The sequence below is a fragment of the Sparus aurata genome, chromosome 12, assembly GCF_900880675.1.
Source record: "Sparus aurata chromosome 12, fSpaAur1.1, whole genome shotgun sequence".
In the NCBI taxonomy this organism is placed as follows: Eukaryota; Metazoa; Chordata; class Actinopteri; order Spariformes; family Sparidae; genus Sparus; species Sparus aurata.
In genome coordinates this window covers 19810836-19837789 of record NC_044198.1, presented here as the reverse complement: position 1 = coordinate 19837789, position 26954 = coordinate 19810836, and the positions used below count along the sequence as shown (strand labels likewise).

Below are 26954 nucleotides of genomic sequence, written 5' to 3'. Positions count from 1 at the left end.
TGATTTTTATATTTAATGCATGAATGAATTTACTAAAACATAAAATGCTTCTTACACAGAAATGCTATTATTTTTGCTATTTAAAGAAATAAATATTTAAAGTCAGATTCTGAAATCAGGGCTTTCAATTGCAATTTTTCAGGAGAGGTATTGCAATTTTTCTTCACGTTAAGGTAAATAAAAAAGCTAAAACTAACACTAAATACTCCTCCACTGGAATGAACGTTCCACTCACAGTGTCCTCGGGGACCCATTTAACGGACGTACAAAAATACGTAGCTTCCGTAAACAGGAATCCGTTACGGAGTAAAATGTTCTAAAATCTAGCCAGTCAGCCGGCGAGTTCTTTAGCTATTTGAATTACAGTTTCTATTAAATTAAACGTATTAAATACTTGATAGAGCGCATAATCAAAACGCTAAAATTAATTAGAATATCCGAAAACAACGGTCTGTCAGGTTGACGTCTCCGTGTTGTCTCCTCCTCCCCGGCCCTGCGTCGTCGTGCTGTGTAGCGGACGGGAGGGGGGATGTTTGGGGATGGTGGGCCGGGGTATCGCGTCTCTTTCCTCGGCTCCTCGAAATCCCGCTAGCCTACAGTCGCCTGCCCGCATCCAGTATGGACTGTATACGAGGAGAATGAAAAATAGCGATTGTCACCGTGGCAGCTGCTTCTGTTGGTAAATACGATTCATTCATAAATGCTGTTATCGAGATGATGTCTGAGCTTTCGTTGGTAAACATAAGGCCTCTCACTTTGCAGGTCTGTTCAGTTTCTGTGGGTTAATTGTGAGAAAATGGCCTTACTATACTGTGAATGTTTCCGTTATAAGTCATAGACGAGGCGTGGGGAATTTCTGTGGGAACAGATCGCGTTGTTGTGTTGAGCTGATCAAGCTAGCTTTAGCTACAACATCTGAATCACCACAGTTTTGTTGTTACTGCCCTGTCAAATTAGCAGACGTCCTCTTGAAGAGAGTGAGTAGCTATGGCCGAACAAGACATTTGTCCTCACCTGGACTCCATAGGAGAGGTCACCAAGGAGGACCTCCTCCAGAAATCCAAGGTGGGTTTTCACTCATTCACTGTAGATGTTCTGCACAATGTCAAAGATGCCCAGTCCTGGTCATTGTGTCTGTGTGTGCCTTGTCTGCACATTGTCTGATTTGTTCACTATGTAATAATAACAACATGAGCTGGAATACTTTCTTGAAGCTCTGCCATGATGTCTAAATATTTATTGTGCATAATATTTGATCTTTTCTCTCTCTATTTCACACTGTTGATGTTCTCGTCTTTCTGGCGTAGGGAACTTGCCAGTCTTGTGGCGCAGGGGGCCCAAACCTGTGGGCCTGTCTGCAGGTAAGTTCGGGACTCGAATGCTATTTTAAGATGTTTTAAGTATTTGCCTTCATTTCTGGTTTAACTTGAGCACTTTGTCATGTTAATTATGAACACTGCAAGTGCAACTACCCCTGCACTAATCGTACACCATTTCAGATAAGAAGGCCAGGTGAATGCTTAATAATTAATGATGATGTAGGGCATAAATGTGATTATAAATGCAGAAGCTCTCAAGCGCACACAGGCGAGCAAATACACAATATCCGCACTTTCAGCTACTCATTTTTTGACACTCATTCCAGTATGAATTTATAGATTAACCCTCAAAGAACTTGAGGATATCTTTGGGTGCCTGACTCCTGAATTAATTTTGTTTTTCCTATCCTGTCGTAGCAATCAGCATCAAGTGCCGTATATCATTTAATACAGAGGAACTTTAGGTTTCACTCTGGCTTAATTAAAGTACCGATTTTACATTTGCTTTATCTGAGAATGGATGAATTTACCAGACTTTAAGAAATGCCGGTCAAAATGTTGTGCTTTTTTTTTCTTGACTGTGAACTCAGACGTTCCGTCAGGAAGTGGTTGGTTGTTTTAGACTTTTTTGTCTATATCTGATTTTACTTCAACAAGATACAACTGTTCATTACAATATTGACCTCAGTGTTTTTCAGTGTAAAACAGGTTCAGTGAGTAGTTAGAAAGCTTGTTAAATCATAAGCCATTGCTGGTCCAGAGGAGGAAACTATGTGAGTGAATCCCATTCACTACAGAGCCCCTGAATGTATAAACAGTACACGTATGAGACCTGAAAACCTCTTATGCCGAGAAACTCCACTTTACATGAGATTTCAAAAGCATGTGGAAAGGATTAGCGGTTCAAAAGTAATTAAAAAATGTAAAACAATAGCTAATTTTAGCTGCTGGCGGCTCTCTAGGCTCTCTGAGGGTTAATTCAGTTCTCACAGATAGACAGGTATATATTGTGACTTAATGCCTTTCAAGATAAAGAGGATGCTTTCGCTGCTTATACAGTGTTTCTGCTCTGTAGAATGACTGCCCATATGTTGGCTGTGGAGAGTCCTACTCTGATCACAGCACCCTGCACGCACAGGTAAAAACCCTCTCACACGAAATCTAACAATTTTTGTTTACCTGTTCAATGGATGGTTATGAGGAGGAAAGTGTTGAATTAAATTAAAACACAGTCCCTTAAATGATTGTCTCCTTAAGGCCAAGAAGCACAACCTGACTGTGAACCTGACGACGTTCAGGATCTGGTGCTATGTGTGTGAGCGGGAGGTGTTTTTGGAGCACAGGCCTTCACTGGTCCCTTTGCCCGCTGCTCCCCACCACTGTAAAGCCACGGAGCAGGTGCGACTTCATCTGCTTGATGGATTTAAATGCGATGCTATTACATATTGCCGCACAACCTGTTTGTTACCCATCTTCATATTTTTTTTAGTATCTGTTGATCATTTTCACAGGAAGCAGTTCCTCAGCCAGTGGGTCACCCACTGAAAGCCGTACCAATTGCTGTAGCAGAAGAAGACGGCTCAGAGTCCGAGGAGGATGAGCTTAAACCCAGAGGTACACCATGTCTTCATTTCTCCCTGTTAGCAGCAGAAGAGTTGAATCAGCCTCGTTAATGGTGGTTAAGATATTAATAGGGCAAAAATGTCAATGAAAAAGCAAAAAAAAAATGTTTTTCTCTGATTAAGCATGAAGTGCTCATGGTATTTGCACATATCTGCCTTTTTTGATAGATATAATTGCTTTGAAGCCTATAAATAGTTACCGGGCCTGTGTCTTTAAATCCAGACTAGCACTGACAGTTAACCCTTGGTGGTGTCGTCTGCATTCGACTTGATCTAAAAATATGAGTTCATGTCTAAATTGCTTATTTTGGAACCCCCTGGGAATACAACAAAAAACGGTACGGCTCATGTTTCTCCTGTCATTTTTAGGCTTGACTGGAATGAAAAATATCGGAAACTCCTGCTACATGAATGCAGCTCTTCAAGCCCTGTCCAACTGGTGAGGTCACTTTCTCTCATTACATTTGGTCCAATACCGGGGAGGAGTCTTTCCTTGATAAGTATATGAGCTCGTTTTCCATCCAACAGTTGTGTTTCCCCCTCTCTTTCCTCACCAGCCCTCCTCTCACTCAGTTCTTCCTTGACTGCAGTGGATTGGTCCGGACTGATAAGAAGCCTGCTCTCTGTAAGAGTTACCAGAAACTCATCTCAGAGCTCTGGCATAAAAAACGGTAATAAACACACAAAGCAGCCATGCATTTTCTATGAAAAAATAGACTGATTTATACTATAAATAATTAAACTAATTGTCATGCCTGCCCCTCTCCAGGCCCAGCTATGTCGTACCTACTAGTCTGTCTCATGGCATCAAACTAGTCAACCCCATGTTTCGTGGTTACGCTCAGCAGGTAGGGGCAAGCACCCAGCAGGTAACTACAGTACACCCGGCATCACTCAACAGCCTGACACTGTCTTGTGAACTGCTGTGTATATTTTTTCTCACACATTCCCTAAAAATTACGTTTACCGTTGCTAATGACTGCTGCATTTGTTGAAAATAACTGGAAGGTTTGACTTGAGTTGTTTACTTTGTTTTAGGGGATATTTCAGTTAGGACACCAGGGGAATTAGGACACCACATGGAGGTGGCTGCTTAATACAACACAGATCTTCTGAGTTTGACCTATATCCATCTCTCTGTGACAGCGATCAATTTTTGAAACTCGGTACCAAGTTATATAAGAGAACACGGATTTTAAATTTAGGATCAAATCATGTCAAAATCACCCCTGTCATGTACCCATCACGCTTAATCGCAAACACTTAATCTCATGAAATCTGGCTGTTATTGCCGTAGTGTTTTAATGTTTTGTCTCATTGTTGTTATAGTGTATAGTTCGAACTACATTGTTAGTTTTCTAAACAGAGATGATTGCTCTGTCTCCTGCCCAAGGAGCGGTGCACTGTCCCTGTCAAATTAACAAGCAAAAATAATAATACTTGTGCCAATAGACATCCAGTGCTCAGAATTAAAATGCAAAGAGGCTAGATTCATGTCTCCACCAACCATCAATCCATCTCCTCCAACTGTACTCAGAAACATTAAAAGCTCATCTTTATGTGACTCAGTGGGGAAGCAAGAAACACTGAATTATCCCTTTTAAAATACACAGACAAATAAACAACTTAAATCAAACCATTGAGGTAAATTTGAATTGAGTTTATCTGATTGTGACTCTTTGTAAAAAAAAAAAAAAATTAGTCCATGAAATCCAGTTTAAAAATGTTTACATGTTTGATTCAGGCTCAGTGCATGTTTGAGTGGCAGTGTCTGGTTTATTCTGATTGTGATTGTCAAAGAAAGATCTGAAGCCTTTTTAAATGAGAATGAGTTTTGCCTGAAGCCCACTGAGTGTAGTTTGGATGACTAGTGCAGAGGTTCTACTTGTGCCATATTTTTGCTGCTGTACAAAATGCTTTTGTTGCATCACACACACATTTCTGTTCTTTAACAGACATTTATCTGTTGCCCCCTTCTGCAAAACTCTGTGTTTGAAACTGCACTCTTGCATCTTCCTCCTGACTGAATGCAATGTACTTTTCTGAAGGACACTCAGGAGTTCCTGCGCTGTCTGATGGACCAGCTACACGAAGAGCTGAAGGAGCCTCTGACAGAGTGCAACATGAGTGGAGAGGGAAGTGACGGGGAGGAGATAAGAGACGGTGACCGCTCCCCGTCCGAGGACGAATTCCTATCATGCGACTCCGGCTCCAGCAGTGACAGGGGTGAGGGTGGAGGAGCATGTGATGGCGAGCTGCTCCTACAGGATGAGTGTGACGGGGTCAGATCACCGGCGGGAGGGGTGGTGGGGGTCAGCACCGGTGGGCCGATCTCGGAGAAGGAGAGGTTGAAGGAAAGGAGGGTGTCTGGCTCACCTCTACGTGGAGGCTCCCAAGAGATGGATGAAGATGCTGATGTGGATACAGCTGCTGAGGAGGGGGCTCCTGAGAGGCCAGAGGAAGAAGAGGTACCACCAACCACAACCACTGAGGTCCAAAGCCAAGAAGACAACCAGTTATCTGATACTGGGCAAGGTCAAACTCAGAGCAGCAACACCTCAGGTATAAGGCCAGCAGGAGTGTCAAAGTGGATCTTTCTCAGTGAATGGATCATTTGTCTCCTGACTGTTTATTTCCGTGCATCCAACATTGTGTTTTCTAGAGCCAGACAATGAAGCGTCAATGACCCAGTCCCAGTCCACTCCCTGCAGTCCTGTGCGAACCCTTCAGGAGCTTCATCCCAAACTGTCCTCCAGTCCTCCTCGCTCCAGCCCCCTCCGCTCTGCAGGACCTGCATACTCTTTCAAAAAAGGTAAAGAAAAAGTCTGTGGTTCAATAAATGAGATGTTTCGCTGCTCATTCAAAACCATTTATTATTTCTACTAACTCCAGAGGAGTTGTAATAATTTAACCCTCAGCCTTGGATATGTAAACCAGAATGTCAAGTGAGAGTTGTTACAGCTGCCATGAGAGTCTTGTTAGAGTGACGGCGCCTTCTGAATTTCATGTGAATTTGATGAATTCATTGAGGGTTTCTCGGCTTTTACACACACAGCTGACCTCTTTTTTCGACTTTTCACAGGTTTATATTACTCCAGATTAACATGGTAACATGCATTGCTGCATTAAGTTGCCACGTTTGAAAAATACCTAATTCTTTATTTGTTTTTTTGTTAATCATATGCCTTTCAGAATCACCAGCACCGTATGAAGGAATTTTCTTTTTTTCCTTCTTTGTTTAAAAAATATTTTTTGGGGGGATTTATTAGATTAGACTAGGTTAGATTAGATTCAACTCAACTTTATTGTCATTGTGCACAGTACAAGTACAGAGACAACAAAATGCAGTTGTCTCTGTACTTGTTATGGTTCCAGTGACGCCTAACTTGTGCTGATGTAGATGGGGGAGTCAAACAGGGGATGCAAATCTGTGTGGGTGGGTTATTAGTGCATCTCCATTTCAAAGGGGTATCCTCCGGGCTGATACTGTGTCATCTGCTCCGTGTGTTTTTCTGGGGAGCAGTGCTGCCAGCTAAAGGTTTTAAGATCATTTGGAATGTTCTCAGGATGTTGTTGGTCTACGTCAAACAACATGATAAATATTAAGTTTTACGATACATTACGATATACTTTATTGTCCCGTTCAGGGAAATTTGTCTTGGACTCAACAGCTGCGCCATGAATGCCTTGACAGCCAAAATGACAAAAAAACAATACATCATCAGCCATACCATCACTGACAAACACCTAACAGTATTGCACATATCCCATAACACAACACATACATACACTATACATAAATAATACATGCTAAAAGATCACCATAATAAAGTCACAAGTTTTTCCTCACATACCCTCCATGCTGTCATGAATCTTGCAGCTCAGCTGCTGCTCAGCACCAGGAAGAAGAAGCAGTCTCACTATCGCAGTGTGATCTCTGACATCTTCGATGGCTCCATCCTCAGCCTGGTCCAGTGTTTAACCTGTGACAGGGTAAGATGTGCTTCAAGTGTTTAAACACCAGAGGGAGCTACATATTTAGAAAACCACAGCAACCACAGTACATTTACTAAATAATATTGTATTTTTTGTTTTAGGTCAAATTTAGATTCAAGTATGTAATGTCTGCCATATCTTTCAGACTAGAATGAATGAGGGCTATATCGTAGGCAACTGGACATGTTTCAGTTTCTTGAAGTCTTCAAGAAACTAAGTTCAGGCCAGTCCAGTTGCCTAGGATACAGCAATTAGAATTAACATGACCTGGATGACTGAGAACATTCATCAACATAATACATAAATAATAATTTGCACAAACATTTATTAGTTGGTTTGTATTTAAATTGTGTTTTTCTTTGGATGTGAAATCATTTAGTCTAATCCAAAATTAAACATCCACCAAACATTGTTTTTTCAGTCAAGCATTTATTTCTTGGAGAAGAATTATTGTTAAAAGCTCTTCTCTTACTGACAGAGTTGTTCTGTTCTCATCAATTCTGTGTGACAGGTCTCTACCACAGTGGAAACCTTCCAAGACTTGTCCCTACCTATTCCGGGTAAAGAGGACTTGGCAAAGCTCCACTCTTCCATACACCAGAACCTTCCAGTTAAGACGGGCGTTTGTCCCGACACGTACAACTCGCAGGGTTGGATTTCCTTCATCATGGACTCCATTCGCCGGTGAGTGGACCGCGTTTCCTGGTCAGAGGGGAGGAAGAACATGAATTCAGTAGAAAATTAAAATTGCACACTATCATACTGACGTCATTGATAGGATAAGTTGAGAGATGTGTTTTCATGCAAGTCGAGGTTAGTCACAGCGGGACTTCCCAGAAAAGCATTGGGGATACACTGGAATGATTTACAGTAGATGACAATGTCCATGACCGTGGAGGCCTCGGGAGATGCAGGTGGTGGCACGTAGGAAGAGAGGGCTTCACCAGATCTGTCAGGGCACTTTCTCGTGGAGTTGAAAAAAATGAAAACCATCATGTAAGATGACCTTGTGTGCAGTCAACCTGATGTGGAAGTATATTCTTCTTGACTTAGGTTGCAGGGTTGATGCATACCAGCACATTGCCAGTCACAGGATACCACAGCTGATTCTCTTTCAAAATGAATCACCTTAATTTAATACAGCTACTAAATCTGCACCATGTAATGAGGAAGGCTCCCGCTTGCACTTTTGCCCTCACAGAAAATCCAGGCTTTCAAAAGCAAAACAAACATTTTATTTTGTTTTTTGATGCCTCTAAGCTGATAAAAAAAACGTTGTGTGGTTAAGACTACTGAGACGAGCCAAGGGAATCAGTCCAGACTGATAGGTTGGAGAGATTATGTAGACTGGCGAGGGTTCTGAAGTGCTCGATCCAGAGCTCTGAGGTCAGGATTTGAGTGCTGAGCCACCAAATCACCAAACAGCAGTGATGTTGCATTTTTAAGGACTATAGAGACATTTAAATAGTCAGATAGGGAGAGTGATATCGCTGTCAGCAAACATTTCTTGAGATATTGTCTGTTCGACATAAATGTAGAATCACTGCCTTAGCCGAGTGCATTTGCATCGCCTGGATTTAAGGACAGAGATGCAGAGATAGGACTTGGCATGCTTGGAATGATTTGCCTTCCAGCTGTTTCAAAACATTTGTAAGGCCCGTCATAATAACAGTGCCAGTGCCTTTGTTTGGTGATTCTTGTGGGTTTTTAGTAGTCAAGGGCAGGTTAATATATCCTAATAATCCCGTGCAACACCTCCGTGCAGAAGCATAGTTTAGCCCTTATTCTCAAAGCATATGTGTATAAGCACCTTCTTGCTAAGAAGTTTGCCCCATCAAAATTAGAAAAGGATGATATGTAAGCGTTGTTCGCAGAGCTTGTTTCTGCTGCCCCACGAGTGGCAAAAAGTTGTCAGTGCAAGTTAAGTCGATTCACAGAAGACTGGAAACCCTCTCGGTAGCCAGAAAAGACCCCCTGCGTTGTAAGACAACAACACACACCTTCTCCATGAGCCTTGAAGAAAGTGGTTCACAATTCCTGCTTTGTCCGAGTGTCAAGAGAGCTCAAGATGACCATCTCGGAAAGTCAAGAGACTATTAAATCAGGTGTATTTAGTTTGAAAGCTGCCCTTCCAACATACTTCCATCAAAGACCCTGTAAGGAGCTAATATAACTCCAGGCAAGAGATGTTACGATAACATTAGTTCCTTCCTGATACTGATCCGATACCTGGGCTTTGGGTATCAGCCTGTGTTAGCTTTTAGAGCAGCGAAGAAGAATTGATTTCTGGTGTGTAACATTACGCAGAGCTAATCAGGAAGGAGCAGTGTACCGCTTATAATTTATGTTGTATGGGATTGGTGCATAGACTTGAGTACATTTTGATACCTTTACCTGCATTTTCAGAATTTCCGATAACGGTATTGGAATCGGAAGAACTCTACTACAGGCAGCGTTGCTTTTGGTGCTGCGTCATTTAATCATAAAAGTTGCTGACCCTCTGACCTGTTGCCCCGTTGCTGCATGTGGTTGAAATGGTTGTGTCTCCTTGTGTTATGCCTCTGAACAGATTTGTGGTCTCGTGTATCCCCACTTGGTTTTGGGGGCCCATGGTAACCTTAGAGGACTGCCTCGCTGCCTTCTTTGCCGCGGATGAACTCAAAGGTAAACATTTTGACACTGTGGTATTCTATCAAACAGTCAATCAGACGTTATTTATAGAGCACTTTTCATACATCGTAATGTAGCACAAAGTGCTTTACAGAATTAAAACAGTAACAATTTCAATACCCCCCCTCACAAACATACGCAAACACATACTCCCACCTACACACACACACGTATCCAGCTACTTAAACACAGTAAGTGAAGTAAAAGAGTGAGTAATAATAAATGAATAAAGGGTAATAAATAAAACAAGGCATTAACAACAGGTATTGCGGAACTGAGGAAACGCTATCATTGATGTATTTTACTGAGGAGACACTAGAGGCAGTAAAATAAGATGAAATAATAAAATAATAAAACACTAAAACTAAGACTGATAAAATACTAAAGGAGGTTAAAAGTCTAAAACTGCTGTAAAATCAATAATATAAATAAGTAAATCGTGAATACAGTAAAACAAGATAAAACACAATAATTAAGGTAAATAGATAAGTGGTTAGTGAATAGATAAATAGAATAAAACCAGGTTTAAGCAGAATAAGACTCAATAATTAAATCAATTTCAGCTAAAAGCCAGCCTAAAAAGGAAGGTCTTAAGGTTGCTTCTACTGTAAGTCTGGTGTAGATGAGAATATTTCTGTTAGAATTTGTATTTATTTTCATTGTTTTCTTTTTCCCCAGGGGACAACATGTACAGCTGTGAGAGATGTAAAAAGTGAGTATGTGTAGTAAATCCATGCGGAGACAAAGGGATATTTTTCCATACAGATCTATTCACACAGTGTTTTGTTGCCTACAGGTTGAGAAATGGTGTCAAATACTGCAAAGTCCTTAGACTTCCAGAGGTAAACATTTTTCTTATCTGATCTCCGTCTTGCTTCAGATAACAATGTTTGCTTATGCTTTGTGCATCATGAAGTGTTTTGTCGTGCAGATTCTGTGCATTCACCTGAAACGCTTCCGGCACGAAGTCATGTATTCGTTCAAGATCAGCAGCCACGTATCCTTCCCATTGGAGGGCCTGGACATGCGACCTTTCCTGGCTAAAGAGAGTCCATCCCAAGTCACCACCTATGATCTGCTGTCAGTCATTTGTCATCACGGCACGGCAGGAAGTATGAGATCACTTAATTTCCATTAGATAAGAGCATTTCTGATGTTTCCTTGCGGTTAACCTATTTCAGAAAACAAGAAAACGTAATCGTGTTTTCATCTTTACTGGTCTCCTTTCTTTCTCAACACTAACCTCTTCTCTTCCACTGTCTATGATGCTGCAGGTGGACACTACATAGCTTACTGTCAGAATGTGATCAATGGCCAGTGGTATGAGTTTGACGACCAGTATGTCACAGAGGTCCACGAGACGGTCGTGCAGAATGCAGAGGCTTATGTGTTGTTCTATAGGTAAGCATTTGAAGTCCGAGTAACATCGAATCTGTGCTGGTTTAATCAAAGTGTTTTTACTGACTGTGCTTTTCTTGGGGCCATGCAGGAAAAGTAGTGAGGAGTCGGTGAGAGAGAGGCAGAAGGTTGTGGCTCTGGCCAACATGAAGGAGCCCAGCCTGCTGCAGTTTTACATCTCCAGAGAATGGCTGAACAAGTTCAACACCTTCGCAGAACCGGGCCCCATCAGCAACCACACGTTTCTGTGTCAGCACGGAGGTGTGTGTCTGAAAAGACTGGATCACACTGAGAAAACATAAACAGTATATCAGGTCTATGAAGCTACTTTTTAAAAGGGCCAGATTTAAATGAAAACAAATGCTTTGGCTCCATTGAAGTTTGAAAAAACCTTTTTAAAAAACACTTTTGATTTATTTTCTCAGTAAAATGATCAAAGGGGCAGAATGAGGTTGTTAGCAGGCCACTTTAAGCTTCCTTAAAGGGAATTTTTGACAAATAAGTTACTAGTCAAGAGGATGACTAATCAGCCTGTCAAATTTTACATTTGTGGCTTTAGAGGAGCTTTGTCAAGTCTGAGGAACTGAGATGATGTCATCTGGTTTACAAATCTCTAACAGAAGGCATGTGGAACTAAAAAGCAGGTTTCAGCAAGTTATTTGAAAATCATCACATATCACTAATTGAAAGAGTTATTACATTTCCTGACGTGACATTACCTTCTTTGCTCAAAGCTCCTTGAAAAGGAGCCTTTTAACAACTCTAAAGCCTCCTCGCCTACACATGACATATTCACGACAGATTAGGCGGTATTTACCGAAGATCAATTGCTGACTCACTGTTACTTAGTACCAGTAAATATTTTTAATTTTGATGTTTTTAAACAGAGCTATGAATCACATTGGGATTGTTTGGGACTGGTTTGCTAGCTATTTCTCAGTAGCAGTCAATGATAACTAGAAATAAATGGGGTTCCTCAAGGATTGATTTTAGGCCCACTAGTTTTTAGATATCATGCCACATGCTACCTCTTATTGGTCTCATCAAGAGAAATTACATCTCTTTCCATTAATGTGCTGATGACACAGCTTTTTGTGGCCATGTCTCCGGATGACATTGGATTAGTGCTCTATTTTAATGCATTTTAGATATACTAAGTGTTTGGTTTGTTTATTTTGAGTCCTCGTCACGTTATTGAAGTGAAATATACTCTCTAGTTCCTTTTGTGAAATGGCTACACCCTAAGAAACGACCCCACAGATAAAGTTGAATTTTATTTGTGGGAAGTTGATGATGCTGTCGATCAGTATCAATCATGCTTTCCGTTTGAGGGTTTCAAAGCTGTGTAAGAACAAAACAATAGATATTACTCACTCGTCTAAAACACGTTGCAACCATCTCTACACAGATTACTTTTGCCACATTATTCAGCAGAGTTACATCTGTTGGGTGATGGAGGACAGTGCTGTGAGGAGATTAATGGCATCTCCAGATGTTTCAGCTCTTAAACTTAATAATACTTTCTCCCGAGCCAAAGAACAAAGCTGTATCATTACCACAGGGTTTTCACACGATGATCTGTTTCTCTTTGTCCGGATGTGTCTTTTGGATTTGTGTGATAGTTGGCTGATTTACATGACTGAATGGGAAAAACATGTTTAAGAGGACAGCAGGGATTGGGGCTGGGGTTGGGGTTTTGTGTAGGTGGAGAAAAAAAATGAAAAATAAATCTTCTGTAGTTCTTGGAATTGTTACTGGTCTTCAGTTCAGGCAGGAGAAGGCTGTGTATTTCTAATGTAACTAAAACATATTTTATCTCTGTACAGGTATCCCTCCTAATAAATACCACTACATTGATGACCTGGTGGTGATTGTTCCCCAAAATGTGTGGGAGTACCTTTACAACAGGTAAATATGCGTCATGAATGAAAATGTTCAACGTAAGAGGAAAGTCAAAACCAGAAGTTCAGCACATCCTTATCTGGACAGTGCCGTTATTGCCCCCCATCTTGCACTACATTCCATTATTTTATGTTTTCCGAAATTGGCATTATAGTTTTAATTGATCATTTAAGACTTTACTTTCGGTTTTATTGCCTTATATCATGGATTTAAATAGAGAGATATGTAAGATAGAAAGATTTACAATATGAGTGCTGGGAACCAAAAATAAAAAAATGAAACAAAAAAACCAACCTTTGAGTTGCAGGTTGGCTAATGCTGGGATTTTTTGTTGGCTTTGATACAGTGGAGTATTTAACAGCTAACGACCCAGATAGCTCCGTCAGGAGTTGGGGTAGACAAAAATAGATCTAAAAGAGGGAATATTGGACTTTCATTCACCAGGTGAAGAATGACCAAACTCGTTTTCTTAAACTAGGGTAGAAAAACAAGTTATATTAAGAGGTGCAAGACTTCAATTCAAATGTCCCTATAATGTCGGTACAAAATTTCCATCACAAAAACTATAAATTGATAATTTCATTTATGTGAAAATGGTTACAAAACAATTGATTACATTTTGATTCTGACTTTCTTCCTCTGATAGTCAGATTATTTTGAAAAGCAGCATTCTCTGCACACTGAACATATGCAGCTCTATGATAATGTTATAAAAGAAGAATGCATTGGAATTTATCCGATAGCCGAACCTGTTAAGCCCTCAGTTGACTGAAGGATTTACATCACATTTTGTTCACATTTGTTTGTGTCTGTCTGCCTTTGTATCTTTTATGTGCCTTTATGTTATATGTTGGTGTTTTTTTTCCTCAGCTTTGGAGGCGGCCCAGCAGTGAACCACCTGTATATGTGCGCCATCTGCCAGGTGGAGATTGAAGCTCTGGCCAAACGCAGAAAAATGGAAATAGACACTTTCATCAAGGTACCAGCCTTTAATCTGGAAGAATCTTACATCTTCATGCTTTGTGTTGGATGTTGGATGAGCATCTGTCTCTTGTCTGCAGCTGAACAAAGAGTTTCAGGCGGAGGAGGCTCCGACTGTGATCCTGTGCATCAGCATGCAGTGGTTCAGAGAGTGGGAGAGCTTTGTGAAGGGCAAAGACAATGGTATGGCCCTTGCAGTTAGACAAATACAGAAATGCATTGAAGTTGCATCGTAACATATTTTTGATCATTTGTTTTCTCAGAGCCTCCTGGCCCCATCGACAACAGCAAAATAGGTGTCATGAAAGGAGGACACATACAGCTCAAGCAAGGTAAACCGCAGCCCTGGTTGAAATGGGTGTAAAGTGGAATTCAGATGGTCAATAAATGTTGTTGTTTTTTTTTTCTCCCCTCAAGGTGCAGACTATGGTCAGATCTCAGAGGAGACATGGCAGTACTTGCTGGGTATTTATGGTGGAGGCCCTGAAATCGCAGTGAGACAGACGGTGGCCCCGGCTGACCCGGACAGCCTTCACGGAGAAAGGAAGATTGAGGCAGAAACCAGAGCACTTTGAGATAAAGAGAGGTTGGAATGTTTATTTATTGGAAAAGTCTAACATTCCTCCTACACAGCCTCGCATACAATCGGGAGTTTGAATTTACTTTGGGTAATGTGTAACAATTTACTGAAAGCTGCTGTTGTGGAGCTTGTAGCCGGTCTTGGAAAGAGCAGCTTCTCCACCCACATGAGCTCATGAATTCTTTCTGGCCAGCAGAGATACAGATATTTGCACATGTGGCCAAGAATAATGGAGGCAGCACATCCAGCTAATAAACATCTTTACATCTGTAAAATAAATCTGTTAGAGTTTGGGCCCCACTAAATGTCTGTTTGATTTAAAACTTGTTTTTTTCACCTTTCCTTATCTCCAGGTCCTCTGATTCCACTTTTCCACCCCTGCTCTCACAGGAAGCTGCGGAATTTGCACCTTGGTGAAGAAGCCCGCGCCGTGAGCACTTTGTACATGTAGCAACGCATTATTCTGAAGCTGTGTGGCAGGAGGGTGAAACGGTACCTAAATATCGCGTAGTCTATTTATTGGATAAGTCCGATCCTCTAATGTTAAGGTGTACAAAATAAGGCGTCATGTCACATCTCTGGAGCTGTTTTTGGTAGTGTTTCAGTGGCTGCTGTAGTGACTAGGTGTCATATACTGCTAAACTGGTGACCATGAGCCAGTTTGCTGAGGAGGAAAACAGAAGTACAGTGTGATGTTTGGTTTGAGGACTTCTCTTCTTCAGTGGAAGCAACAACCAAGAGACATTATGAAGCTTTTTGTTGTTTGCCTGTTTACTAGTTACATAGCAGCAAGTTCAGACATCAAGTGACAGATACAGCATAATTCTTACTCTTGCACCTTCAACCTTAAACACACAGTATAACTGAGCCCTCAGGAATGGAAGTTTTTTGTTTGTTTAAGTCAGTGAATGATCAGATTAAAGGGGCCTTCTGGTATCTTTAAACCTGAGCCCTATATTTACATGTTTGGTTGTGTAAATGATTCATACTTCCTAAAGGTTTTGGAATCGGTCCAGTAGAGCACCTTAGCTGGCAGCTGCCACACGACTACAATGGCTGCAGTGTAATCCATTAGGGCAACTCCGACTGTCAAAGTTACGTCTACTAGAAGTGTTTGTGTTTGCTACTGACAGGTTGAAGTTGTTATACTAAGTGTCTGACAACATTAAGGCAACAATTCCCATGACTTTTGAAAATAAAATATTTCTGGCTGTCCCTCTAAGTTGGCGCCAAACTCCTTTCTCTAACTTGCTGACTTCCATTGTCGTCTTTCTCAAACAAATCAGTGACTTCTCATTGAATAGGACTTGTGCTTTGACTTTGTCAGTCGGAGTTGCTCTAAAAGGATTACATTGCAGTCATGAGGTGGCTGCCACGGTCTACTGGACCAATTCCAAAAGATTTGGTAAGTATGAACCATTTACACGCTAGAACATGTAAATATAGGGTCCAGGGTTGAACAATAACAGAATTCCCCTTCAAGGAGCTCTTGGGCAAAAAACACCACAGCAGGTCTGTTTAGAACCTCAAAACATGCATGTGTTTTAAAGACCATTTGGGTAATCTATAATTGACAAAGCTTCAGGATGCATGTAACTACAACTTCTTTATTTTGACCTGGAACTGACAGGATGAGGCGAGTTGGTGTGCACAAACAGACACCTTTAAATGCACAAAATGATAGAAATATTGAGTCACTCCTTTCTAGAACCATCCATAAATAAGCATATATATGGTTATAACTTTAAAAGGAGTAGAGAAGTAGAGGCACACTGTGGCAAGAGTGCAGAAAGTGGGAGAGGAGAGTTACACATCTGGTGCAATAGCAGTAAATTGCTGAGGGGTAATGAGAATATCTGTGTGCAATAAAACGTATAAAATGGCTTTTTTGACAAGCCAACAAAGCAAGTTTATAATTCTTTCACACCCTCGCAGTGTGAATGACCTCACCTCTTGTCTTTGAGGAGACTGCCCCAAAATGACCAACAATGCAGTACCTGTTTATACCAAGAGAGGGCAGTATTAAAAGTAAATGTTACAATTTCGCAAGAAAGAAATAACCTCACATAACACCACAAATAATTAGTACATCGTGCACAAATCCAGACCTGTAACAACACAAAGGTCATTTATGATAAGTGTATTTTGTTATTTCTGAAAAATATCTTTATTGTGCATGTTTCACCATCAGGTCATCAGAAAAATGAAGCTGTACCCTGTGGGGGTGATGTTACAAAAGGGGGTGTTTGCTTGTAAAAAATAATTGCGTGTCTGCAAATCGCACTTTCGTTGAAGATGCATTTTAATATTTGATAGTACTATACACCTGTCTTCACAGCTTGTTCACTCAAATTCTATTCTGGTGTAAGGTTTTGAAGCCTCCACCCACGCAGGAAAGTGATAATAACACTGCCCTGACTGCAGTGATTTGTTGTCACGATAACTAGATCCAGATCTTGTACATCTTCCATTTTTTGTTTTTCTTAAGAACACAGATGAGAATGGTAATCGAGAGTGTGCTGTGCAATATAATGACATTTGTGACACCTCATTTTGAAAAGGCCAACATGCAAAGGTTTTTTTCTTTGATAATTGATTGCTGTAGCTACATTTTAATCTGAAATGTCGATAGTAACCTTATATATTATTGGGGAATTTTTTTTTTCTATATTGTGCAATTGATTTAACAGCAACATTAATGTGCCAGGGTAAAAGCTAGTCCAAGCTTAACTAAATAAACAAAGTCATCCTCTGTCTCATTGGAATAAATACAATTATTTTTACTTTACAGCTCTGCAAAGACATAGTTCTCCACCAACACAAAATACAAGATAACTATAATGTTGAGTGTAACTTATCTGTCGCCTTTGATTTAAACAAATAGTATTATTTACTGACTATTGTTGATAAACACCAAATTTGAAATCCAAAAGTTAATTATTTTTTTCATTTTTTTGTTAAATTGAAATTATTATCACAGCCTGTATAAATAGTCACATTAATGTTATAATTGTACTCATTACACTTGCACACCAAAACCTCCAGATCTGCAAATATTGGCCACTCAGCATCTGGAAGCCTATTTGTGAATGGAGAAGAGACAAGAATTACTTGCAGAAACCTGTAAATTCCAATGCCAAATGACTGAAAATAAGATTGAAGACCGATTTAATCTTTAATCGCCATATAGTATTCGCAAAGGCATAAGATAGCTCTTAATTTTCCTTTTTTTCCTTTTTGTAGCAGCATTAGCAGAGCAAATTATGAGCCGAAACATAAAGATATGATGACGTAACAGTTGACGATATGCAGTACAGTCATCCTACGTTGGAATACAGTGCCTTCAAACCCCTTCACACTCCTCTGTGCACCCGCTCAAGTTTTTTTTTTTACATATTTTGCCTGATTATGAATCTGTGGGCATGCACAAACTGGCCTAGATTGACAGCTCCTTCAATCTAATATTTGGGTAGGAAGAATATGTAGGTCACCATTTGAAGTTTAGTTTATTGTCTAAAATGAATTCCCAGCATGTCCCTGCTCACCTTTAACCTGAGCAGCGGTTTAATCAGCCAGGATAAGTGAAAATACCTGTGTGGTTATCCACTAGCTTGAGTAAATTTTCCATCCACCCTGACTTTAGAAAGATCTAAATTTATGTACCATGAAATCTCCCAGCTGTATTTCATTGTAAGATCAATGAGAAAAGGTGACACTGATCCCTAAATACAATTTGAATACGTTGTGAGACTCTGGAGGATGTACACATGCGCATGAACCGAGAAAGTTATCAAAAATTCCTTTTAATAAAGGACTTGTAAGTTGTTGTTGAAGAAATAGTTTGACATTCTTGGCTTTCTTTCCATGAGTTCGATGAGAAGATTGATGCCAATCTTTGTACGGTGAATGAAAAGCTTGCTTGTTAAAGGACAAGTTTTAGCTGACTGTCCGTATGCTAAGCTATGCTATGCTAAGATAATGGGTTCCTTGTAGCTACATCTTTAGCGTAAATGCAGGTGTTTTTCTTATTTAATTCCTAAAATGTCAAACTATTACTTTAAACTGTAAAAGACGGTGTTGGACACTTAAAACGCTCCAAGTTTAATTTAAACGAGCTCAGCAGATATTCAGAAATGTAATTATCAGAAGAGCAGCTTTAACATTCCCCTAGCTATTTATTTAGATATTCTGACTTGTCATAGTAGGAAAACCAAAGTAGTAACTAATACATTCAGCATTTGCTATATTCACTTTCCAGCTGCTGGGTAGCTTCCAAGATGGCGGAGTGTACGATTGATTGCAGGTGGCCTTTAAATCTTCATTGTGAAATAACAACAGAAGCCCACTTTGCAAATAAATGTGTTTGTGTTTAATTTCAAACTTAAACCTGCAATAATTTTTGTTTTTTGTTTTCTTTTTTTGTTGTTTTTTATTGCCAACCTTCACTCTCTTTTAGCTCCGTTTTTGGTCTCCACCAACTCCTGAGGGAAACACCTGGCTCTTTTACTGCTCCACTCTGTTCAGCAAGTCATTAACTGTGTCTTTCTGCTGTTGAGAGCCGAGCAGGTAGTGTAAAGTATGTTTTTAAACCTTTTGAGGTGAAAACAGCTGCCTGTTTTGGGACGAAAATGACACGCTGAGGGCAGTGAGAGCGAACCAAAACAGAAAAGTTGCACATCGCAGATCTAAACGATGAGCTGAAACTTTCTATAAGAACGAGGGGAGCTTCGAATTCAGTTGATGATTTTCATTTGATACATTTTTGTGGGGAGAAAATGTAACAGGCCTTGTAAGTTTGACGCTAGCCGCTGCATCAGAGCTTAGCGAACATCACTATCCCAGTGAACTGTCTCATAGATTCCCTGCCCTCTCAGACGAGGACATTTGAGGCTCACAGCCACAATATGTAGGGAAAGCATACTGGTGAATAACCCAGGATCCAAATGATTTCAGACAAAACGGAAATGCAGCCATTCTTTATGTCATTGATTTGACACTTGAAAGCTTCTCGCCATGACATGTCAAACGTCAGCCATGTTGTTTATAGTAACCCACGTCTCCCTGTTTTGTTTGTTGATGTGTCCAAAGAGCAATTCACCAGTTCGAATAAGAGAAGACGCTGATTTTGTTTTTGTTTTTTTGTTTTTTTCACACATGTCCGGTCTGGATCCTCTTGAGACATTGTTCGTACTACGAGGATATGTGTGCTATGTTTAGATTTGTTTTTTGGAGGGAGCAAGTGCAATGAAAAAGAGGTTAAGTCTTTGTGCAATCTTAGCTTTATCATTAAAGAGACAGTAGACAGCTGTTGAACATGGAACATATTTGAGCAGCTGGCAGTAACGACTCGAGAAGCGCAGCTCATTTCTGTTGCAGTGTTGAGAAATGTCAAGTGGTAATTACTTAATTACCCCCCACCTGTGAGTGTGCTTGCCTGTGTTACAGCCCGAAGCCATGCGTGTGAGATTTCCATTTCACATCTTGGTGGAAAAAATACGAGCATTGCTGTGGTTGGACAGAGTTCCTCAATAATATCATTGGCACTCTGCAGACAGCGCGATTTTGCTGACTCGTGTTTTCCCTACATTTCGCAGTGTGTGGCTGTTGTGGTCATGATAATGGTGATGCTTTGATAAGGGGTTTAAATTGGTTGAACTCCATTCGATGGGATGTCTTAATGTCTGTAGAACTGATGTAATTACCCATGACTGGTTAAATGATTAAAATTGCCTGGTCTTTGATTTGATTTGTGTTTTTATTTTCCATGAATTTTCCCCTCAAAATTTAGTGTAATTAGGAACAGCAGGCACTGAAAGTGAAAGAAAACAGAAATGGAGAGATTTAGTTGAAAGAATGTTTAAAAACAACATTGAGAATCATGGGTATCAGTCAGTTTTGTTGTTGTAATGGTGAGCATTTCTCAGCCTGTGAAAACAATTGTATAAATTGAGGTAAAGTATTTTGTGAGTCTATGGCCAGGTTCTTCAAATTTTTTCCATTTGCGGGCCAAAACTAATACTTAATGGTGGGCCAGGGTGCAAAAGTTCACATTAGTTGTGTTTTGAGGATGCAAAATGGCACTAGGATCCCATGTTCCCTTAGCTGGCTTAGTGTCGCTCTGCCTGCCATTCTAAAATGGGATTAATGATAAGGGAACCTCCATTTTTAAGAGCATTTTTACCTCACAGATAAATTTTTTAGTTCAATTTATATTTAAAATGTTGTTTAATCTTACTGGAAACACCTCATATGGGCCAACTTGAGCCCACAGGCCCAACTTGGAGCTGTCTTGCTCTAAAGGGACTCGTCAAATTGAAGAAATATAATCCTGGTGATGTCATCAGTGTAATCTTGATCTAAGCTTGATTTGTGTAGTAATAAAAAGCATATGTAGTGAGAGCATACTTTTATTTTGACAGTTAGCTTAACAGAAAGAATGTAAACAAGGGGAAGAAGCTAGCCTGTTTTTGTGCATGGGGAAGAAAATGTGCCCATCAGCCCCCCAAAAGTTTCCTATTTGACATGTAATTTAATTTTTTTTTTTTTTATTTGTAAAGTGTAAAAAATATACTTGAAGCATTGACAGAGCATGGCTAGCTTCCCCCTTGCATTCAGTCTTTATGGCAAGCTAAGCTAAAGGGCTACTGATTCCAGTTTCAGTATTTAGCATGCTGGCGTTTTATCGATCTATAATTTTTAAACTTCCCAACATGTCTATCCCTTGAAAAAAGACAAGGGCAAGGTCAGCCTATGTTTTGATTGTATTTTAGGAAAAGGCTGGATATTTTTTGTCCTATGATTTTATCAATCTTTGTCTGAATGAAAATGGTTTGATTATAAGAGACAGAGCAGGAGGGTTTACCTGTTTTAATTTGAGAAAGAGGGGGGCTGCTCTCAAGTCAGCTGCTGTGATGTCATCCCAAGTCCCAATCGTGTGCTGAGCTGTACCCAGCCCCAGACAGGAGGCAGACCGAGAGGAAAACACACCGGGCTGCCAAGAGGAATGAGAGGATGTGATGCACATGCTGAGCATTTCTGGAGACGGGATAGCTGAGTCGCTGTGCAAATTCAGGTAAGAGAGAAAAACAAACACTGCTTGAAGGGGAAGTGTTTTACGTACGCACACAGATGCAGCTGCAGCATCTCTGGCACGTTTCCTGCACTGTGTGTGTCATCGCAGCTGGGATACTTGTGCTGTAAGGGATTCATTTCGCCTGACACTAGATATACTGATGAATAATTGATTGTCCTATAGCAGTAGTTGTACAAATCCCAGAATATTAAATCAGCAGATCACGAAACAATGACGATCCAGGGCAGCACGGTGGGGGTGGTGGTGCTGGCTTTAAGAAGCTTGCCCCTGCTGTGTCCGTTCACAGTGATGGGATGGGTGTGGCAGGTAGCAGCAGACTACTTGTCCTTTCCATCCCCAGCAGGAATGTCATTTATCAGTCTTACTGATGGGTCTCCGTGCACAGGCCAGCTTCGCATGATGAAGGTCAAATATTAGATTTAGGGGGGCTGGCTGAGACCTGTGTGAATGAACTTGAATAACTGCCAATCATGCATGCAAAAACGGAAAAGTCAGCAGCATGGATCTGTTATTGTTTTTAATGTGCTAACTTGTTTTTCATTACATGGAAGAATCAGTGTCATGTATTTTTTAAGATAAAGTAGCTCATGCAGAAGTGATCTTTGTGTGTTGCTAGAGCTGACAGGACAAACTGGATTCTGCCAGGGTTGTAGATAGATTTTTAATATCCCAGATTATGAACACTTGAGTGGTTCCCCCCATTTTACCTCTGCTCCTTCACAGCACTCCTGTAGGTACGCAGTTATTTTGGCACTGGTAGGTTAAAATGGACGTTTGATACGAGGGTCATGAATATGCTGCCGGGCGGTCGCCAGGGCCGGCAGATGAGAGCACACGAAAACTATTGCTGTCCGTCACTTTTCATATTGATTTGTTTGCGTGTGTTCAAAGGAGCAATTTGTGGGACATGGTTAAAATTTTTGTTTAAAACATTCAAAAAAGTGAACAAACATCTATGCAATTTGTAGAAACAATGGTGTTGAAGTTGTGTCCAAGACTTTATGTAGTGTTGCAGAGAGATATGCTTAAATTGGCATGCTAGACTTGCTAGGCTCGACCCGTCCTGCCTCAAGAGGCGAGAGCCGGATAGCCCCATGTAGGTTCAGCTTTGAGATGTATGCCAGCAGTGAGTTTGCAAGTTTGTTTTTTTTTTGCAAACTCCTTTCGATTGGTTTATTGTGTAATAATTGATTACAAATAAACTCAAGGTCAGTGTCCAGGCATGTTCACTCTCTCCACTGGCTTCCCAGCTAACTGAGCCATGAGCTATTTAGCTAACGATAGCTAGCTCAAGCCTTGCATAGCCAGCAAGGAGCAGCGAGTGTCGGTCACTTTGGTGGTCCGCTGCCACCTGTATTTTTGAAGCTACCTTTAAATTCTGAGGGTAACATGGATGTGACATGCAGCAAAAGGCCTCAGACTGGGACTCGAACCTGGGGCCACTGCAATGAGGACAAAGCCTCTGTATATGGGATGCCATATATGGGATGGGATTGCCCATTATGCTCCCAGACACTGAAGCCAAATGATTATATCTTTAAACTTGAGGATATATGTAATATTTATGCATTAAAAAGTCTATGTATTTTTGTTAGGTTGTGTGCTTACGTTATCCCAAATGTTTCCAACAATGTTCAAACCAAGATAAATCCATGATGCACATGCTGAGCATTTCTGGAGACGGGATAGCTGAGTCGCTGTGCAAATTCAGGTAAGAGAGAAAAACAAACACTTGCTGAAGGGGAAGTGTTTTACGTACACACACAGATGCAGCTGCAGCATCTCTGGCACGTTTCCTGCACTGTGTGTGTCATCGCAGCTGGGATACTTGTGCTGTAAGGGATTCATTTCACCTGACACTAGATATACTGATGAATAATTGATTGTTCTATAGCAGTAGTTGTACAAATCCCAGAATATTAAATCAGCAGATCACGAAACAATGACGATCCAGGGCAGCACGGTGGGGGTGGTAGTGCTGGCTTTAAGAAGCTTGCCCCTGCTGTGTCCGTTCACAGGGATGGGATGGGTGTGAAATCCACAAGTGTAGTTGAGGTACCGGCAAACGTGTCTAAACGTAACGTGAAGAAAACTTTAAAAACACAACCTCGTTTGGGAACACTGCTGCCTGACTCATCACCGATGGTGGTTGTTTCACACCAAAGACAACAACTCCCATAGTCCCTACTTACTGATCTATCTTTTATTTTATTTTGATTTGATTGAGAGATCCGCAGTGACAATTACATACTGTGTGTTTAAAAACCCTCTTCAGTCGGTCTATTATTATTTATTTATATAATTTAAAACAAAACTCTGGCCAAAATGCAACCTAGGCTTTTTTTGTGAATGTATATGATTTAAACCTTTGTGTAAAAGCAAAATTACGATGAAAGAGGCACTTTTAAGATTTACCGTAGTTTCGTTTTCGGGCAAGCTCATTTTCAATGGAGTGCATGGGGCACTCTTACGCTAGCATCAAACTGCAAATATCTCTGCAGTGCATTCTAGAAATATGCAGGATTATTCAATGTGGGTAAAAATATAAGTGTATATAAATATATATATAGATATTTCTGTTGCATGAGTTGTAGAAGTGTGTGCTGCTTGTGCAAAATGCCAATTTTTAAAACACTAAGAAGGCTCGACACAACATGAAACTTCGCTCGTAGTATCACCAGGGTCTCTACACATGAACAGGAGCACTGAGAACATTGTTTGTGTACACAGAGTTTACTAAAAAGAAAGTTTTTGAACAACTCACCTTAGCAGTATCTTGTTCCGCTCCCAGTCGTAATGGCAGCCGAGAAGTATCGATCTCAGAATGCGTCGTAACTTTGAGGAGAGTTAAGGTGGAGCGCAACTGTCTTCCGGCAACAACTATTCACGCAATATCTCACGTGACTTTTCCTGCTTTTTATTTTAGTATTGTTTCTTATATTAGGCTCCTTTTTCAACTTCAAGGTCAATATTCTTTTTCGCTGACGACAAAACTACAAATTATCCATGCATTTATATAGAATTAATCTTTAGGAGCGGTCCACCTTGACTGTCCTCCATATTACTTCACATTCGGAGATCGAAACTTCTCGGCTGCCAGGACGGCAGCGAGCGGAGGAAACATCTGCCAAACTAACATGCGTTGTCCAAAAACTTTCTTTTTAGTAAACTTGATGCTAGCGTAAGAGTGCCCCAGCACTCCACTGAAAATGAGCTTGCCCGAAAATGAAACTACGGTAAATCTTAAAAGTGCCTCGTTGTAACTATGCTTTTACACGAAGGTTTGACTCATATACATTCACAAAAAAAGCCTAGGTTGCATTTTGGCGAGAGTTTTGCTTCAATGATCTATTTTATTGTATTCAGTGCGTATCTATTATATTTATTATCATCTTATATCTTCTTTAATTGTGTTATATTTGCTTTAGTCTCAAGTTGTTTTAGTATCACTTTTGTACTGTCTTATCAGCTTGAGGCAACAGTATGTCCTTTAATTTAAAACTCTAAATTCAGACAGTTTTCACTTGTTCCATTTGCAGATTTTTTTTTTATTACGAGCAAGAAGCAATGTGTATTCATTGTTTTGTTTCTTGTTTTTTTAAACTTATTTTTGGAGGGGCTTTTTCCAGTGAGCTTATCTTGACGACTGACAGTACAATATCTGTATAAATCTGCTGTTAACTTATGTCGATCCATTTCTTTCCACAGGCACATATCACTTCTTATTTGACAGCCATGCTTCATCAAGCTAAGTGGAGGAGGATAACTAACATGACACAGGAAGCAGTTCACGCAGGCTCCCTGACGATCCTGGACCCAAATTCCACTTCTGCAGTTCTGTCAGAGGAGTGAACCACCAGATGAGTTGTGTCCTGGACTCTTTCTGCGAATCCTTCTCAGTGGTTTTGGCAAAAAGCGACCTCTGTAAATATTTACATGCCGTGTCAGGCAGCTCTTGGAGACAAGACGAAGAACACCTCGAAGCAGAGTGGATACCTCTCTGTGACCTTTTAACTTGCAGTTACCTTACAGGCCCGACAGGCAGGGCTGCATCTGAGACTGTTGTGTTTTTTTTTGTTTTTAGTTGCTGAAAACAGGAGAGAACTCGATCGGTAGCGGCTCTCCTGGTCGGCGTTTTGTGCTGTGCCTCCCTTTCCCTGCTTGTCTATTTTTTTTCCCACTGCAAACCTTTCATAGGAGAAAACCCAGATAAACATATTCCAGGAAAACACTTACTCACGGGCATTCGCATGTACACAGTTTGTGTTTGTACTCTCAAGAGTCGGGCTGTAAAACTGACTCTTTTCTGAGGAAATGTAACACCATGTGTTAACAACGTGAAAACCACTCTGCATATATTTTACTATTCATGCCAATATATCGCAGGTTTCCTGAATGTTTGCTAAATATAATGATCACACATCTCTTGCTCTTATATTAAGCTACCAGATGCACAGAACATATGTGGTGATGTTTTTAAAATGTACAAAACAGCAATAATTTACATTTACTGCAATAAACTGCAAATATCTCTGCAGTGCATTCTAGAAATATGCAGGATTGTTCAATGCAGGTAAAAATATAAGTATATATAAATATATATATATATATTTCTGTTGCATGAGTTGTAGGAGTGTGTGCTGCTTGTGCAAAATGCCAAATACATTAGTGAGGATGATGTTTATATTGGTGCCTGTTTGACTGCGTAGAATAACTGTTTACACCTGTATCAACTGTCTTCTGACCTGTTTGCACACACACACACACGCGCACACACACAAACGATGGGCTGTGCCATGTGCTCCCAGCTGGTCGACATGTGGACCGTGAGAGTGAGCAGGACGGGCCGGAGGGCCATGGAGCTCACCGCCTACCCTCAGATGCTCCAGGGAGGCTACCACAGAGTGACCGGCCTCCACTACATGTCTTCCTTCTCTGACGCCGAAGACTGCTGCGACGACACCAGCTCAGGCAGCTCGCTCACCTTGGACTGGCAGACACAGGGCACAGATGGCTGACACTCGACCGGGAGGTGTTACAACACCGACATGTAAATAAACACAGTGAAATACACAGGACATGTGGTGTATTTGCAATAAATGGTGTGAGAGACGCTTGTTGTTTTTCTTACAAATAGTAATCTCTTTATTACCCTGTCATCAGGGCGTGGAAGAAATACTCAGATGTTTTATTTGAATGACATTTCTGCATTTGAAAATCTACATTTAGCATTGGTTGAAAGTAACTAAGTAGATTTACTCCAGGACTTAAATGCAGAATGTCCTTTACTTCAGTATTTCAATGTTTTGCCACTTTATACTTGAGCTTTACTATAATTCAAAGGCAAATATTGTAATTTTGACTTTGCTACATTTATCTAACAGCTACAATTA

At 40.5% G+C, this 26954-nt stretch overlaps 1 protein-coding gene across 3 annotated transcripts; it reads left to right on the top strand.

Moving 5' to 3' along the window:
• The first annotated feature begins 292 nt into the window (after positions 1 to 292).
• On the top strand, positions 293 to 26673 carry usp20 (ubiquitin specific peptidase 20). Of its 3 annotated transcripts, none has more exons than XM_030435596.1 (26): positions 293 to 679; positions 961 to 1065; positions 1308 to 1361; positions 2395 to 2457; positions 2577 to 2717; positions 2831 to 2933; positions 3311 to 3380; positions 3499 to 3612; positions 3711 to 3810; positions 4990 to 5503; positions 5604 to 5753; positions 6822 to 6934; positions 7449 to 7621; positions 9507 to 9601; positions 10286 to 10319; positions 10404 to 10449; positions 10539 to 10719; positions 10882 to 11008; positions 11097 to 11266; positions 12832 to 12913; positions 13778 to 13886; positions 13969 to 14071; positions 14152 to 14220; positions 14306 to 14474; positions 14822 to 21540; positions 25270 to 26673. In XM_030435596.1, exons 2-24 carry the CDS (start codon positions 988 to 990, stop codon positions 14461 to 14463), a joined length of 2847 nt encoding a protein of 948 aa, XP_030291456.1. In that variant the 5' UTR covers positions 293 to 679; positions 961 to 987; the 3' UTR covers positions 14464 to 14474; positions 14822 to 21540; positions 25270 to 26673. The 3 variants fall into 3 exon arrangements, with proteins under 3 accessions (XP_030291456.1, XP_030291457.1, XP_030291455.1); XM_030435597.1 differs by having other exon boundaries at positions 958 to 1065; positions 3711 to 3789; XM_030435595.1 differs by having other exon boundaries at positions 958 to 1065.
• The last annotated feature ends 281 nt before the right edge of the window (positions 26674 to 26954 follow it).